Raw genomic sequence first — 16,906 nt, forward strand, 5'->3', positions numbered from 1 at the left:
GAAAAAAAAGCTCTCCTCAGGTCTGAAGGAATTAAGATTGGGCTTGGGTTGGAAGGGCAGAGTGATTATATATTATAATCATTGACTCAACCCTAATTTTTCCTTTAAGCTTACCTATATTTCTAAAAAATTTTTATTTTGAAAATACATATGCCTTGTAGTTTTATTTTCAACCTCTTATTTAAGTAGGAAATTTAACACAACATATACAAGAGTAGATAAAATATTGTAATGAACCTCCATATACCTATCACTCAACTTTAACAATTATCGACACATGGCCAATTTCATCTAAACTCCCACCACTTCCTCCAACATGCATATTATTTTGAAGCAAATACAAGATATCATTTTGTCCATAATTATTTCAGTATGTAATCCTAAGAGATAATGGCTCTTTAAAAAACAAAACAAAACAAAACCCCCAAAAAACCCGATAGAAGTCTGACTGTACCCAAAAAAGTTAGTCAAAATAATTTTGTAATATCAAATATCCAGTGTTTACATTTTCAGTTATCTCATTAATATCATAAATATTATTAAATAATTCTACTTAGGATCTAAATAAAGACCACACATGCAATTCATTGATAAATCCTTTAAATCTTAAAATTCATGGATTTCTCCTTTATTTCATTAAAAAAATTCCCCATTTTGGTTTGCTTGTCCACTAAGAATTTCCCACCGTATGTATTTTGCTGAGTGTATCCTTGAGGTGCTACTTAACATGTTCTTTTCTTCTCTGTATTTCTATAAATTGGTAATTGAATGCAAAAGCTTGATCAGGTTCAGGCTCAAATTTTTTTTTTCCCATTATAGACTACTGTATAAAGTATCTCCTATCAGGAGGCATATAATGGCTGGTGTCTCTTTCTGTGATTTAGCAGCCATTGATGATGTGTGTTCTTTCTAAACATCAAATATTACCATAGGCTGCACTGTCCAGTGAGATAGCCACTAGCCACATGTGGCTATTGAACACTAAAAATGTGGCTAGTCTGAATTGAAATGTGCTATAAATGTAAAAACACACATTGGATTTCAATACTTGGTAACAAAACAAAAGAATGTAAAATATCTAATTTGTTTATATTGATTACATGTTTTAAATGATGATTTTTTAGATACATAGGACTAAATAAAACACTATTAAAATTAATTTCACCTATTTTACTTAAGTGTAAGAAAACTAAAAATCACATAATGGCTTGCATCATAATTCTTTTGGACAGTGTTCCTATAAGACATAAGGAAGATGTTAGGTCCCAGTCCCATTTTCCCTGCTTCTTATTCCTGCTCCCCAGAGCAATTTTTAGTCATTTCTCTGCTGTTGTGTTACTTCCACACTTCCAAGTAACAAGCTTATAATTATAGCATTTATTGAGCACTTATTATGTGACAAGTGTATTCCAAGCTCTCTACATTATGAAGTCATTTAATTCTCAGAACAGTCATTTCAGAGATGAGGAAACTCAGGAACAGAAGGTTAAGTAACTTACCCAGTCACAAGTCAAGTAAGTGACAAGAGCTTGGATTAGAATCTTATTAAAACCTGGGTATCTGGGCTGCAGGTCCCAGGCTCTTAAACACTTTACTATACTCCTCCTCCGCTTACCCTCCAGTTTCCTTTTTTTTTTCTTTTGATTTTTTTTTTCACTTGTAAATATTATCTCTTAACTTCCTACTATGGAAGATGAAGATTTTACTTTCTCACACACCTCCTGTTCTCCACTTCCAGCTCCCACCCCCTCCCCGCCCCCAAACTTGTTCTACCCTGGGACTTACACTCCCATCATCCTCCCAATTTAATTGCATAATTTTTGTTAAACTCATATTCAGTATATATTACATATACATAGATAATGTTGTGTTCTTTAGTATTTCCTTTCTTTTAGAATATTTTTTGTCTTTCTGGAAAAGCCTGGTGTGTTTCCCCAGACTCTATACCCTGGTGTATTTACCTATTCCTGGTTGGCCCCAGTACTTCAATGGTGGTTCACTCTCTATGGCTTTTCTTCTCTGTGAGCTTGTGGCTCTTCAGATCCTCACTTCCTTAATATTATATGCCCTAGTAATATTTGTTTATATAAATATATAAATAAAATTTGTTTAAAGGCATGACAGAATTACTAAGGCAGCGAGGATTTGAAGAGTCACGATCCTGGGAGAAGGAAAGCTGTAGAGGATGAACCAACATTGAAAAGCGTGTGTGTGTGTGTGTCTCTATTATGTGTATTTTCCAGCTTTTCTAGTTCTTGTAGGGAGTTTGCTAGAAACTAGACTGACATATCAGAAATAGAAGTTCAAGGTGATAATATCACATACCTACCACAGATTCTCCAATGGCTTAATAATTCATTTAGGACAAAACCAAGTCCTTATAGTTTACTTGCCAGACCTTACACGTTCTGAATGACAATATAAATGAGAGTAAAAACAGATGGGTCTGAAGAGACATGGATGGAAGAAAGCACAAATTTGTTTTACCACTCACCAGTGCACTAGTGTACTAACAAGTGCAGGACTTAACATTCCAAAGAAATATGCTAGTGGGAGTCATTTGCATTTAAACTTTTTTTAATTTTCATTATTTTTAATTGAGATGTAATTACAGGTAATGTATAGTTTTAAAGTGTTCAATGAGTTTTGGTAAATGTATATACCTATGTACCAACACCTCAATCAAGATATAGAGCACTTCCATCACCCTAGAAATTTTCCTCCTTGATTTTCCTGTTAATTTCCTTCCTTCAACAGAAGCAACCACTGTTCTGATTACTATCCCCATGGATAATATTACTTTTTTAAACTGCAAATTATATCACTACCATGCTGGTCACAGTGCCATAAGTCTTTGGATATTGCTAATGTTGTATTTTCATTGTTGATATTTCACCTACTTTTCTGCACCCCAGATTCTTGGTGTTTTAAGGTGAAGTCTTCTTAATCGACTGGTCTAGTTCATAGCCTCTTTGAAGAGTATAGACACTATATTAACAGAAGTGGTCACACATTATGATTAGGTAATACAAGTAACCAGGTCTTTTGGAATACTATTGAACTATACTAAACTATTTAAAAATTAATTTTTAGAATCCCAACCCTTATGTTTCCATGGCAAGTCACATACATTACAGCAAGCCTCATTAGCCTTTGGAAGTAGGCAGGGAGAAGTGGTATTCCCAATTTATAGGTGAGAAAAAGATTCAACAAATAATTGACTTACACAAAATCCCCTTCCCATTAACCAGTGGTTCCAGGGCTACATTTTGATTCTTTTGCTTATTCCACTATCCTAGGCTGCACGTACACAAGGAAAGGGCCAGCTTGTATTCCAAAATTCAATTTCCTTGTTTCTTCTCCGAAAATTCATAGGTTGCCCATTCCTTCCATCCTCCAGCATAGTGTTGAGCACTAAAAACATACATCAAATAATTAGTTCTCCTGCTTTATAGCACAAGGTTCATAGGAACTTTAGAGATAAGAAATTTAGAGATTTAGAGATGCCATGGCTTCTCACCATACTATTTAGACTTTGAGCCTATTTGAAAGATTGTAGGATGAAAAGTAGAGACTCCTAGTCTATAAGAGTCTATAGTCTGTCCTGCCATTACTAACATAGTAATTATAAGGAATTCTTCAGTAGGCCAATAAAAATAGACCCATGAAATACTGCAATACATACTCTTAAACCCATTTTTATCCTTCATCTACACACCTGTTAAAGCCCAGAGATATTGCTGTGTCCATAGCCTTCTTGCTTCTCACTCCGGCTAAACAAGAAAACACTAGACTGTCAGATTTGGATGGCTTTACTTCATTGTACTTCTCTTTGAAGTCTTTTGGGTTCATCTGTAGAGCTTCATCTACGTTATCCACTGAAAGAAAATGTTAAGAATTTCAATTAAATTTTAGATACAGTCAGTTACTGGATATATATTTCTAATGAATCAGTTAAGACACATGTCACTTACATGGTATATTGACAGACCCGGGGATTTTTCCATACTCAAGAATTTCCCATGGTTCTCTAACATCAATTAACATAATTTTTTTGGACTTCAAGAGGTTTTTAAGTTCCATATAAGTGACATCTTTACAAATAGCAGTGCAAAAATTGTTGCAGCTTCCTTTTATTGACTTCAAACCTGGAAAGAATAAAATAATTTAGGTACTTTCAAAATGACATCTCTATTAATATCTGGAAAGAGTAGGTCAAAGGAATTTTCCCCATTGTTCCAGTCAGCTAACCATATTGATCTTTTGACTTTACTAAACTGTATAATCAATGTATATAATTTGCATACAGTCTGACTGAACAGTAAGCTGCAGCCCTATCCTGCCCTGCATACTTATGGCTGGTCTTGGGCCACCTCCAATATTCTACTCTCTCCAAGCCCTTTAATTGGGGGGAGAGTTTATAAATACACATTCAACATTTGGTAACTGAATTTTGCAAATAATTTGTAAATCTTACCCTAATCTAAGTTTTTCTTGTATAGTAGAGTCATATTAAACCGACGTTTACCTTTCTCTTATTCAGCAAGCAGTGGGGTGGGGGGGAGGGGTGGAGAACAGGAAGAGTAATCAGTAAGACTGGATTTCCTTCCTTTCCACTTGATCAGCAAAAGCCTGAAGCAAGCATGGTCCCTTTTTTTAAAAAAATTTTATTTATTTATTTATTTATTTGGCTGCACCGAGTCTTAGTTGTGGCAGGCGGGATCTTCACTGCCGCCTGCGGGATCCTCACTGCGGCATGCAGAATCTTCTTTTAGTTGCGGCACGTGGGATCTTCATTACAGCATGCGGGATCTTTAGTTGCGGTATGTGGGATCTAGTTACCTGACCAGGGAGCAAACCCAGGCCCCCTGCATTGGGAGCACGGAGTCTTAGCCACTTGACCACCAGGGAAGTCCCAAGTATGGTCCCTTGATGAGTCTCAGCTCCCCCAAGCCTCTCACGGTGTGAGTCTGTACTCCACACTAATTATTTAAAGCTATAGTGTGTGTGTGTTGTTGTACAACATGGCCTCCACTTGTAAATTAACCACTTCATCTGATGCTCAACCAAAGAAACAGTGAACTGCTCCTACAGCAAAGAAAAACTGGCTGTTTGGGATCCCTGAGAGATGATGTGTGGTTCTCTTGAGGAATTTCAAGAGTAATACACGCTATACCTAATTTTCACTTTTTGAGCTTAAACTTTGAATAAACTCCAATTTTGCTGTTTCCACACAGGTAAATCCAACCTCACCTGGTTACTCCCTACAGCCTACATTACAGGATATACAGTCCAAGCTTCTTAGTATGTTCTATAATGTCCTTCAACCCCCCCTTACCAATATAACTTACCAAACCTCCTCCTCATTCCTTCTCTGCCCCAATTATCCTACCCTCCAGCAACATCAAAAGTATACATGTGGGCTTCCCTGGTGGCGCAGTGGTTGGGAGTCCGCCTGCCAATGCAGGGGACACGGGTTCGAGCCCTGGTCCGGGAGGATCCCACATGCCGCGGAGCAACTAAGCCCGTGCGCCACAACTACTGAGCCTGCACTCTGGAGCTTGTGAGCCACAACTACTGAGCCCGTGTGCCACAACTGCTGAGGCCCGCATGCCTAGAGCTCGTGCTCTGCAAGAGAAGCCACTGCAGTGAGAGGCCCGCACACCACAGCCAAGAGTGGCCCCCGCTCACCGCAACTAGAGAAAGCCCGCAAGCAGCAACAAAGAACCAACACAGCCAAAAATAAATAAATAAATTTATAAAAAAAAAAAAAAAAAAAAAAGTATACATGTGCTCTAATCTCATTTTTATAGTGGAAAGAGCAGGGATTTTAGAGTCAGATAAACCTAAGTTCAAATCCTGGCTTGCCCACTTGGCTCTGTGACCCTGGGCAGATTACTTAAACTCTCTGGTACTTAGCTTCTGATTTGTAAAATCGAATAATATTATTTAACCTTTTAGAGTTGCTGTGAGGTTTAAATACTCTATACAGTGCACAATAAATATCTGTTTTCACATTTCCTTCATGATATATGGACATTGTTCCCTCTGAAGGGAATACCCTTCTCTCTCATCTTTACCTGGCACTCTAAGTCTCCTTTATGACCCTGTTAAATGTCACTTGTTACCTCCCCTTTGATCCAACAATTCCACTTCTAGGTATCTATTCTTGTAAAATACTTGTACATATGCACAAAGAAGCATGTACAATGATAATTATTGAGAACTTCTTATAATAGCAAAAAAATTGGAAGCCAAAATATCAATCAATAAGGGACTAGTTCAATAAACTGTGGTAATTCATAGTAGGGGATATATGCAGTGGTTAAAAGAGTTATATGTGCTGCCACAGAAAGCTTCTGAATACCTAGGTGAGAAAAAAATTACAGAAAAGCAAGCACAGTGTAGATCACATTATATATAGATATCTATAGTATATAGTATATATATATCTATGGTATATAGTGTATATACAGAGAGACACTATAGATATCCATATATATATACTAATCTATTATATATATATTAACATACGTAGTATTTTCATCTGTACATTTATGTATATTCATATCTGGGGAGAGTGCATAAAGGGGACTCATGCTGAGCTTTATTGTTTGTTTTAATATAATGAGAATATAATCATGTATTACAAGTAGAATTTAAAAAATGAAACAGGCACCTTTTCTCTAACACCTTCTCCAACTCAGTCCTTTCCATTGCAGTCTCATTCGACTGGGCTGTGTGTGGTGATGGTTTGTGTGTGTCTCACCCCAAAATGGTGAAGTAAACTGTATCCCCAGCAGGACGTCTGGCAGATTAGGAGCTCAATAAATGATTGCTGATTAAAGGTAAAACCAAATAACAGAATTTGCAGGAACGACACCTCTTCAACTACAGAGGCTGTACCAAGAGTTAAAATGGAATAACTGGGGAGGGGGCGGGGGCGGGGGCGGGGCGGAGAATGTTACGCTGGGGCTCCTGTATCTTTATCCACAAAGGTTGTTGCTAAAGGAGAGGCAGCACGTAAAGCAAAGAGAAGGGACTGGAGGCCTGCTCTGGGTTCTAGACCCACCTCCTCCACTGACCACCTTCGCTTCTCTGGCTTCTGTTTCGCCAGCTGTAAAATTAGGGGTGGTACTATTACAGCCCTAACGTGGTAACTGTAGGTTTCATCAGCCCATGAGTGCTGCTCTCTAGTGGGTCACAAGTATAACTCGCAACACGGGGCTCCTCATTGCGACTCTCCCGGGCAGGAACTGGCCACTGAGCTCACTTCCCTGAGTCGCGAATTGACCTTCATTGCTCAGTCAAGCACCCATACCTTTATAACTGCCTTCCCACGCGAGCTCCCTGGAGCACTGGTTGCCCCCCTCCGTACGTACCCCGAGAGCAACCCCAGACCCCAGTAGCCCGGAATCTGAAGGAACAAGAACCGCAAGTGGGTGTTACATTCCCAGGTGCCAAGGGTACTGGGTCTGACTTTTAACTGGAAGCCTTTAAAAAAGAAGCGATCACCCTCACCAACGCCATCCCTTCCCAGGGGCCCGAGGTTAGGCGTTCTCCCTTTCCCCGGGGACCCCGAGCTCACCCCAGAGCGCAGCCTCTGCGGACCCGAGGATCGCCTGGCGCCCACTCAAGTGCAATAGTCGCAGCAGCCTCATCTCCGGGTCGAGTCTCGGGGCTACTAACCACTTCCTCCTCCTGCTGCTCCTCCTCCTCCCGCCGCCGGGCGAACCGCGCCGGGCTCTCGAGCGCCCTCCAGCCAGGCTCCGGCCGAACCGGGTAGTGCCACTAGGAGTAATCGTGGACGGAAACGCGCCCTGCTGTAAAACTTAAAATTGCCTGGTAAGAAACTAAGGGTTGGGTTTGCTTTTTTGTTTATGATTATTATTTTTTTAAGGAGAGACAAAGTTTAAAAGTGGAAAGAGAATATAACAAAGATATTTAAATATATAAAGTAAATAAATTTCTCCAATTTATTTGATAACAGGATTCTCCTGCATTGAATTAAAGCAAAGCACGTGTGCACTTTTCTAAGAATTGCTCTTCACTCCCATAGCTGGTTCAACTGATGTCAGTATTAAGATAATCTCATGCTGTCATCTTTTCCCCACAACATGATGATATTTGACTATACTTGATGATAACTCTGTCAGAGTCAGGTCCAACTAATTTATAAAATGTGTCAGTTTCCAATTGCTACTATACCACAAACTTATTGACTTAAAACAACACAAATTTATTATGTACAGTTTTGAAGGTCAGAAGTCACTAGGCTAAAATTAAGGTGTCAGCAAGCCTGTGTTCCTTGTGAAGGCTGTAGGGGAGAATTTCTGTACTTACCTTTTCCATCTAGGAGAGGCTGCCTGCATTCCTTGGCTATTGGTCCGTTTCCCCATCTTCAAAGCCAACAGTTTGGCATCTTCAGATCTCTAATTCCGACCTCTGCTTGTGCTGTCACATCCTCTTCTCTTCCTCTCATCCTTCTGCCTCCCTTTCATAAGGACCTTTGTGATTACACTGGGACCACTGGGATAATCTTGATTTAATCATATGCACAAAATCCTTTTGCCATGTAAGGTAACGTATTCATAGGTTCCAGGAATTAGAACACCTTGGTGTGTGGTTGTGGAGGGAGCATATTCAGCCTACAGCATATAAAGTTTCTTATTACCTTGTTTTTACTTTATTCTCAACTTGGTTCATTACCTTATTTTTAATTTATTCTCAATTTGGTTCCCAAGGATAATGAAAGTCATATTTAACTGCAAATGGAGTCACAGTGAAATTTTTTTAAATTAGTTTCCAAATGGCATTATTAAAGTATGTGTTCAAGGAATAATTTCATTAAGCGTGCACTTTTAAATTATTCAGCTTTCAATAGTTTAATAATTAATAAGATGACTTCAGATTTCTATACCAATGACAACATTTACAGTTATGTTTTCCAAGTCATTTGAAGTTTAACCATAGTCTCTGTGTAATCTACTTTGTGGATTGACTTTGAACTAAGATGTCATTAAATATTGTAGATTCATGTACTGTCTGTGGCATCCACATCATAAACCACAGGTTGTATGGACACAGATATGGAAACAATGTACTTGGCCTCAATGAATCACATTTAATCTAATTTACACTTTTGCAAGAGCACATATTACTAAACAATTCTTTTCAAGTGTTCATGACTGATTATTTGAGAAATATTTTTCTGTAGGATTTCTTTTTCTGAAAAGATGAATATGTCCTCCTATAACTAGCACAGTGCCAAACTTGGTTTATTTAAGAGGGCTTAGAGCAAAAAGATCTTGTCAAACAGGAGTATTGATCACTGCTCCTTGGACAAATGTCCAAGTTCTTCCTTCAGAGTCAGTGTGACGGAGGGAAGTAAGGCTTGAAGTGGAATGAAAGGCAGAGAAATAATGCAATGTTTTCTGGGAAAGGTCTACTAGTGCTGAGTTGATATGAGTCATTAATTCTCAAACAACTCATTTTATTTTTCACCACAATGCAAGTGAAAGACAATTGGAAAGGAGAGGATTTTTAAGAGACTTGGGATTTTTCCCATTTTTTCTAAATCCACATCAAGCTCCCAGATTTTAGACAAATCAAATGAAGAATTAGGAAATGTATTGCCTTTCATGCAACGTTTTTTCCAAAAGTTTATCAAAACTTGAACATCTGCTTTTTAAAAAATTTTTTATTTATTTAATTTATTTATTTTTGGCTGTGTTGGGTCTTCGTTGCTGTGCGCGGGCTTTCTCTAGTTGTGGCGAGTGGGGGCTACTGTTCATTGTGGTGCGCAGGCTTCTCATTGCAGTGGCTTCTCTTGTTGCGGAGCACGGGCTCTAGACACGCGGGCTTTAGTAGTTGTGGCGCACGGGCTTAGTTGCTCCGTGGCATGTGGGATCTTCTCGGACCAGGGCTCGAACCCGTGTTCCCTGCATTGGCAGGCGGATTCTTAACCACTGTGCCACCAGGGAAGCCCTTGAACATCTGTTGACTCAGCATTTTCACCGCTAATAGTTCATCTACTGAAAATATCTGCACAAGTAGGCAAAGATAAATGTACACTAACAGGGGACTGATTGGGAAAAAATGATACATCCATTCACTGGAGTTCTAAGCAACAAGTAAAAAGAATGAGGTTGGTGTGGAGATATGTCCAAGATATACAATCAAGTGAAAAAAAATCAAGTTGTAGAATAGAAAATAGACCGTAATCTAAGCTGACTGTGTTCTCTTTTAACAAATGGTAATCATATAAAAATGTCGTACAAAGGCATATTGTATGTGCAAAGACAATTCCTGAAACTATACACAAGAAACAGAAAATAGAGGAGAGGAAATGTTACCTCTGAGGAAAGCAAATGGGAATGAGGGAAGGAGGAAAAGGTGAGGAACTTTATGTGAAACTTTCATGTATTACTTTTATAATAAAAAATGTATCTTTTAAAATACACAATAAAAACTTAATATATGTATAGCCTATAGCTTAGCAAAGTATTCCATACATTTTCAGACAGAACAATGACGGTAAAATTAAGATACTTAACATTATTTGAAATGTATACAGAGCTGACCTTAAGCACATTTATATTTCTATTTGATGTTTTGTCATAATGTCTTTGCAATAGCACTAAAAATATACTTATTAGGTACCATTTAAAAATAATTTCCTTCCTTTGAAGAATCCATCAAATAGGAATCCAAGGCTCTTTCCATAATGCCACACCTGTCCCCTGGCTGAAGAATTGTGAAAGATTACAAGAATCGTAGAGTTTATCTGTAACTAGTGTTGATGTCTGCAATATCATTCAAACAAAGTATTTCTCAACCAATTACTTTTACTAAACATATGCAAAGTGCAAACCACTTTAACGGGTAATCGAGCTTCGAAGAGGTCTAGGTATAGGTCAAGAAATTTTCTAATAAAGAAGTGAAGGACTTCCCTGGTGGTGCAGTGGTTAAGAATCCACCTGCCAATGCAGGGGACACAGGCTCAAGCCCTGGTCCGGGAAGATCCCACATGACAGGGAACAGCTAAGCCCATGTGCCACAACTACTGAGCCTGTGCTCTAGAGCCCGAGCTCCGCAACAAGAGGAGCCACCGCAGTGAGAAGCCCGTGCACAACAAGGAAGAGTAGTCCCCGCTCGCCACAACTAGAGAAAGCCCGAGCGCAGCAACGAAGACCCAATGCAGCCAAAAATAAATAAATAAAAATAGATTTAAAAAAACATTAAAAAAAAGTGAGAACGACAGGTAAGACAACAATAATGAGAAAAAACAAGAAAATATATGATGTCTGATGTGATTTTATTGCACAGAAGAATGTGACGGCGAGAAGTCGGAGGCTGTCCGGGCACGCTGTCCAGCAACAAGTGGGACTTAATCCTGACTCCGAGAACACCCCAGCTGCGCGAACTCCAGGCCACTATCAGGATCCAATTAGCAGTCTACTCAACATTTTTCTAAGATTTAGCCGGGGCCTACCTAGTCCTGCAAATTTACAGGACGCAGGCGCGACGCGAGCCGGCCCCGCCCTGTCCACGCCCAACTCCGGGTGCGCGGCCACGCGAGGGGCGGCCCCAACCCCCCCGCCCCAAACGTGGGGGCGGGCACACGAGGCCCCGCCCCTGCCAGCGGGAGGGGCGGACGCGCAGGCGCAGTCTCTTCCGGTTGTAGAGGCGGCCGCCGGGCCTGGCAGGGTGAGTTGGGGCTCGGTGCTGGGGTCGCCGCAGTTTCTCCGTCTTCGTTTCCGCAACCCCGGGCCCTTGTGGCTTGACTGGCCTGGGAAAGAACGCCCCCCCTCCCACGCTCCCTCGCCTTCCCGATCCTTGGGGGCTCCAGGCGGTCACCGAGGGCCGCGTGAGCGTGGCCGGGCTGGCGGGGTGTCCGGGCGGCGGCTTGAGGAGCCGGCGAGGTGGGGCGGGAGAGGGGCCGCCTCACCTTGACCAGGGTCGCGGCGACCCAGCACCCTTCCGGCCTCCCTTCCGCACTCATCCTCACGGCGCATTTTCTCTTCAGAAACTTGGGATGTTTTTGTGAGACCAGAGGACGAGTCTTACCACGGGTTTCTGGCAGCATCGTGTAGTATTAGGAACCCTGGAGATGGACTCCCTGGGTCCAAATCTCCATCCACCGCTTACTGGCTCCTGGCTTCTGCAAGTCACCTAACTGCTGTGTGTCTCAGTTTCAAGTATAAAATGGGAGAAATAATAGTAACCTATCTCATAAGGTGGTTGGTGGTTGGGAAGATGAAGTGGGTTAGTATCTCATCAGTGCTGAGAACAGAGTGCGATGCACAAAAAAGTATGTAAGTGCTGGTCATCTTTTTGAGCCTCTAGAAAAGAGAGTTTTGTCTCTTTCTTCCCTCCCCCGGCATCCCCGCCGAAAATAATCGCCCAAGAGTAGGAAAAAAAAGATTTTTTTCTTTTTTGAGAATGTGGGCTTTTGTATGCATGGCCTTTTAAAAAAATTAAACATTTCTAAACAGTTTAGTTGCACATCCTACATTAGAGAAAAGACAGGTGTAGGTAAACGCGGAAGTTGAAAACGAAAGTTTTGTTTGGGAAACCACGTGAGAAAAATGGCCAGAATTTATTTGTGCTGAAAAGACTTAACATAGCATGCCTGAGACTGCTGTCCTTAGAAAGGTTCGCCCTTGCTTGGCATCTGGGAACAACATGTTTTATGTTGTAGGGTACGGTTTATGCAGAAGTTACTAGCCCCCCTAAAAATCCTGCACCTGTGAGTCTGTAATGGGCTTCCCTGAGCAGAAACATTGCACAGACATTACTGGATTTTACTTATTGGGGGAAGAGTGTGGTGACCCCTTTTGGGAGGGAGAGAATGGTAAGGAAGCCTGCACTTGGATTCCTCTAGACTTCACCTGTGTCTTTTTCATTACGATCAAGCTGTATGTCCATACTGCATTGCTGTAATAAATGTTAGCCATGAATACAACTATATGCTGGGTTTTGTGAGACCTTATAGTAAATCTCCAAATGAGAGGGTGGTCTTGGAACTCCCCAGACACAATATTGTTGATGGACAGTATTTGAAGCTCCAATAATCGGACTGTCATTTTGTCTCTTTTTGCCTAAACGGGGAATTGAAGAAGAAAGCTATACAGATAAGTGACTGCTAAATAGTGGGTTACCATCCAAAATGACTCTGTATGTTTAGACATAGTACATGTGTCAGAAAAATCACTGGAAATTGACTCTACATTGCCAAGTTAAGTATGAGTCACAGTGTTTTTGAAAAAAGGCATAGGTGTTTTTTAGATTCTAGGTCAGCTACCTGGTTCTTTTGGTTATTCTGCCAGTATTAGCTATGTGTTAATGCTCATCTTTATCAAGAGTTTACCTGTGCAGGGGGTGTAAAAATATGACCAGTTTCTCATGGGCCATTTTTCTTGGATTCTCTTAGTTATGCCTATCTCTTTTCAGGACATCAAGTTAAAATAGTTGGAGGTCTAAGTTTGTAAATTTGGGGGTAGAAAGATCCGATTTGCTATTTGATTACATCTCTTTTCTCTCAATCAAGTAGAAGACCAGATGATAATTTGGAGGAGTAGGGAGAGGAGGAGTTGGAGGTTTGGGAGAGTGAAAAAGATTTCAGAAGGCTGTGTGAGGAGTATATAAATGAGTTGGCCAGAAGGTGTAGTAGATAATGGGGTGTCTTGATCCGTTTGCAGTTATGATTATGAATTTAGTGGACCCAATCTCCTTTCTTACAAGACTTTCTCCAGCCTGATTGGATGCATTCATGGAGAAAGTGGTTAATTGGATTTGTCTAGGATTGGGGTTCTGTTAGAGGGGTGGTGTGGTAAGTCATTAAGGCTGTGCACACATATTCTGTTCTTTCTGGGTACATGTTAAGGTTGTCCTCTTTGTACACTACCCCCCTGTGCCCCTCCCCCTTTTGTCTGTTTGAAGTTAAATGTGGCCATATGACTTGCTTTGGCCAGTAAAATATAAGCAGACATGTGTCACTCGCAAGTGAAACTTTAAGAACCAGCGCTCGATTTGCCACTTCCCTTTCTCCCTTCCCTGCTACAGTGATCGTGGAAGCACTTGTTGAGATGCAGCCTCTTGTCAGCCTGGGCACTAAAGGAGGATTGGAGTGGCTGATGAAACAAGCCGGCAAAACTTGAAGTTGTGATCAGAGAACAGAATACTTGAATTAGTGATTTTGCAAGGTGGAACTGTAGGGATAAGTGGATGAGGCAGTCTGGAGGGTGAAGGCAGTCAGAAATGAAGTGGTCAAGGAACTTGGAGACCTTCTGCATCTCTGTAACCCCGAAGGCCTTAATTTATTGCAGCCTTGTTCAATAGTGATGATCCTTGGACTTAAGGAAATGGCTCTTAAAATGGTAAACTCAAAAGCTTCCTTAGATGGAACATAGTACGACTAAATCAGGATTCAGAATTTGTTATTGAATTGAAAGGTTCTTCCACCTTGATCAATGAAAGCAAATAAACAACCACAAAAATTACAGTATAGCTTAGCCATGGAGTAGCATGGTATTAGGTAGGATTTAGTATATAGTGGTTTAAAAAAATGCATTAACTTGTATCTAAAAATCTTTAGAATTAACTTTGAGTTTTTAAGAAATAGAAGGGATTTCTTAAAAATATATTTAGAGGAGCTTCCCTGGTGGCACGTGGTTAAGAATCTGCCTGCCAATGCAGGGGACGTGGGTTTGAGCCCTGGTCCAGGAAGATCCCACATGCCACGGAGCGTGGAGCAACTAAGCCCATGCACCACAACTACTGAACCTGCACTCTAGAGCCAGTGTGCCACAACTACTGAGCCCGCGTGCCACAACTACTGAAGCCTGTATGCTTAGAGCACGTGCTCCACAACAAGAGAAGCCACCGCAATGAGAAGCCGGCGCACCGCAACGAAGAGTAGCCCCCGCTCGCCACAACTAGAGAAAGCCCGCGCGCAGCAACAAAGACCCACCGCAGCCAAAAAAAAAGTTTTCCTTGTGATAAACCATAATGGAAAAGAATATAAAAAAGAATATATATGTATATATATATATGTCTCTGAATCACTTTGCTATCCACATTTTAACAAGATCTCCAGTTTGACTCATGCACTGGCCTGATCTCAAAAAAAGCCAGTGTCTTAGGAAAGTAAGACAGTATTAGTTCTCCATTTCTTATGGGAAGAACAGTTGTAGATTAAAAGATACTAACTGACATAACCAGTACAAAGTGCAAACCTTGATTAAATCCTTATGCAAAAAACCAGTACAGGTGATACTTTGGGTCAGCTGAAGAAATTAGAATATGATAGGATATGAGATGATATTAAGGAATTACTGTTAATTTTCTTAGAAGTGATAATGATAGGACTGTATAGGAGAATCTCCTTAAGGCAGTGGTCCCCAACCTTTTTGGCAGCAGGGACCAGTTTCGTGGAAGACAGTTTTTCCATGGGAAGAGGGGGGATGGTTTAGGTGATAACGCGAGTGAGGGAGAGTGGCAGATGAAGCTTCGTTCGCCCCCCACTCACCTCCTGCTCTGCGGCCCGGTTCCTAACAGGCCACAGACCGTTAGCAGCCCAGGGGTTGGGGACCCCTGCCTTAAGGGATATATGCTCTCTGCAACTTACTTTTAAATAGTTCAGCAAAAACAAACATACTCACATACATGTATAGCTATGTCTATATACACATTGATATATCGATAAAACCAATAGGGCAAGATATTCTAGATGTGGGATTTAGATAGTATATGGGTGTTCATTATCCTGTTCTTGTAACTTTCTTGGAAGTTTAAAATTTTTCATAATAAAAAAGTGGGGAAAAAACTCACAAAAAATACAGGAGCTTAAAGAGATAGAAATGTATTTCTCTGTCAGTTGTCCAGTGCTTGGCCGCTCTGCTGTGCTTGGCACTAGGCCTCCACCCCTGGCCCGTTACGGCTCTTCCAGCTCCGCCTGTCTTCTAGCTGGTGAGACGAGAGAAAGGGCAAGGGAAGCACAGGAACCAGAAGCAGCGTCCACTTCAGGTTTTTTTTATTCACCTGGCCATCATACATGTAGGGAACCGTTGGTAAAAGTCAAATGTAGTTTGACTTTTTGTATAAAAAAAGTATATTGGTTTAATAAAGATTTCTTTGGTTTCAGCTGGTGCTCCCTTCTTCTTCCTCTGTGAATTTACTAGGCCCATTAAACTTGAAGTCATTTCCATTTTAATATGCGTTAAGTAAAATACATAAAATTTTAATTTTGAGGATTAATGTGTATTTTTACCCCCAACCTTTTCAGTAAGTAACAGATGCGGGTGAAAGAGCCATCCAAAGCTTTACCTGAGAAAGCCAAAAGAAGTAAAAGGCCTACCATACCTCATGATGAAGACTCTTCAGATGACATTGCTGGTAAATTACGATGTCTGGCATCCTGAATAGTGTTGCAGAAGAGAAATAATAATATATGTTTTTAACGACCATTTTTCTGCATGAACTCTAAAATCAGCTTGTCTAGATCCTGTGGGCATTTTTATTGAGATTTTGTTTATTTTATATTTGACTTAGAATTGGCATCTTTTCTTGTTGTTGTTGTTTGTTTCTCCTGGCTGTGAAAACCAAGCCCTCAAGCCAGTGAGGTTGGCAGATGACCCTGGGGAGCTGCTAGCTTCCTGGCTTGCTTTTTTCTTTTTAGCCTCATGTCTTGGGTTTTAGCTTATGAGGATTTTCCTTACTGACTTACCAGTTCCGTTTTCCATTTAAAAAGAGGTTTTTAATATATTATTTCCATTTTTAAGTGTTTTTAACTTGGATAATGTTTCAGGATAGATTGCTGTATTGAAGGAAGTCTGAATTATGTCTTTAAATATTTGTTCTATTCTGTTAATAAGGTTTCTTCAGGGATTCTTATTATTCTTAT

At 40.5% G+C, this 16,906-nt stretch overlaps 2 protein-coding genes across 15 annotated transcripts in view; one reads left to right on the top strand and one right to left on the bottom strand.

The window, feature by feature from the left end:
- Positions 1-145: 145 nt before the first annotated feature.
- TSTD3 (thiosulfate sulfurtransferase like domain containing 3) lies at positions 146-7,741 on the bottom strand. Its single transcript, XM_036871329.1, has 4 exons — positions 7,589-7,741; positions 3,975-4,148; positions 3,719-3,878; positions 146-3,414 (listed from the first exon to the last, which is right to left on the bottom strand). The coding sequence occupies exons 1-4, from the start codon at positions 7,659-7,661 to the stop codon at positions 3,342-3,344; spliced, it is 480 nt and encodes a 159-aa protein (XP_036727224.1). The 5' UTR covers positions 7,662-7,741; the 3' UTR covers positions 146-3,341.
- A 3,930-nt stretch (positions 7,742-11,671) lies between these two features.
- The window catches only part of USP45 (ubiquitin specific peptidase 45), a 69,529-nt gene continuing 64,294 nt past the window's right edge, over positions 11,672-16,906 (top strand). For 11 of the 14 annotated variants that reach the window (XR_005022182.1, XM_036871741.1, XM_036871746.1 and 8 more), the window contains exons 1-2: positions 11,672-11,709; positions 16,289-16,398. Coding sequence is in view for 11 of the 14 variants with exons in the window: in XM_036871741.1 (XP_036727636.1) it covers positions 16,299-16,398 (100 nt within the window). In the remaining 3 variants the exon portion in view is untranslated. Of the gene's footprint in view, positions 11,710-14,067; positions 14,382-16,288; positions 16,399-16,906 lie in introns of those variants that run through there. The other 3 variants (XM_036871742.1, XM_036871749.1, XM_036871748.1) reach the window with 3 other exon arrangements.

Source organism: Balaenoptera musculus, chromosome 12 (genome assembly GCF_009873245.2).
Source record: "Balaenoptera musculus isolate JJ_BM4_2016_0621 chromosome 12, mBalMus1.pri.v3, whole genome shotgun sequence".
NCBI classification, from domain to species: Eukaryota; Metazoa; Chordata; class Mammalia; order Artiodactyla; family Balaenopteridae; genus Balaenoptera; species Balaenoptera musculus.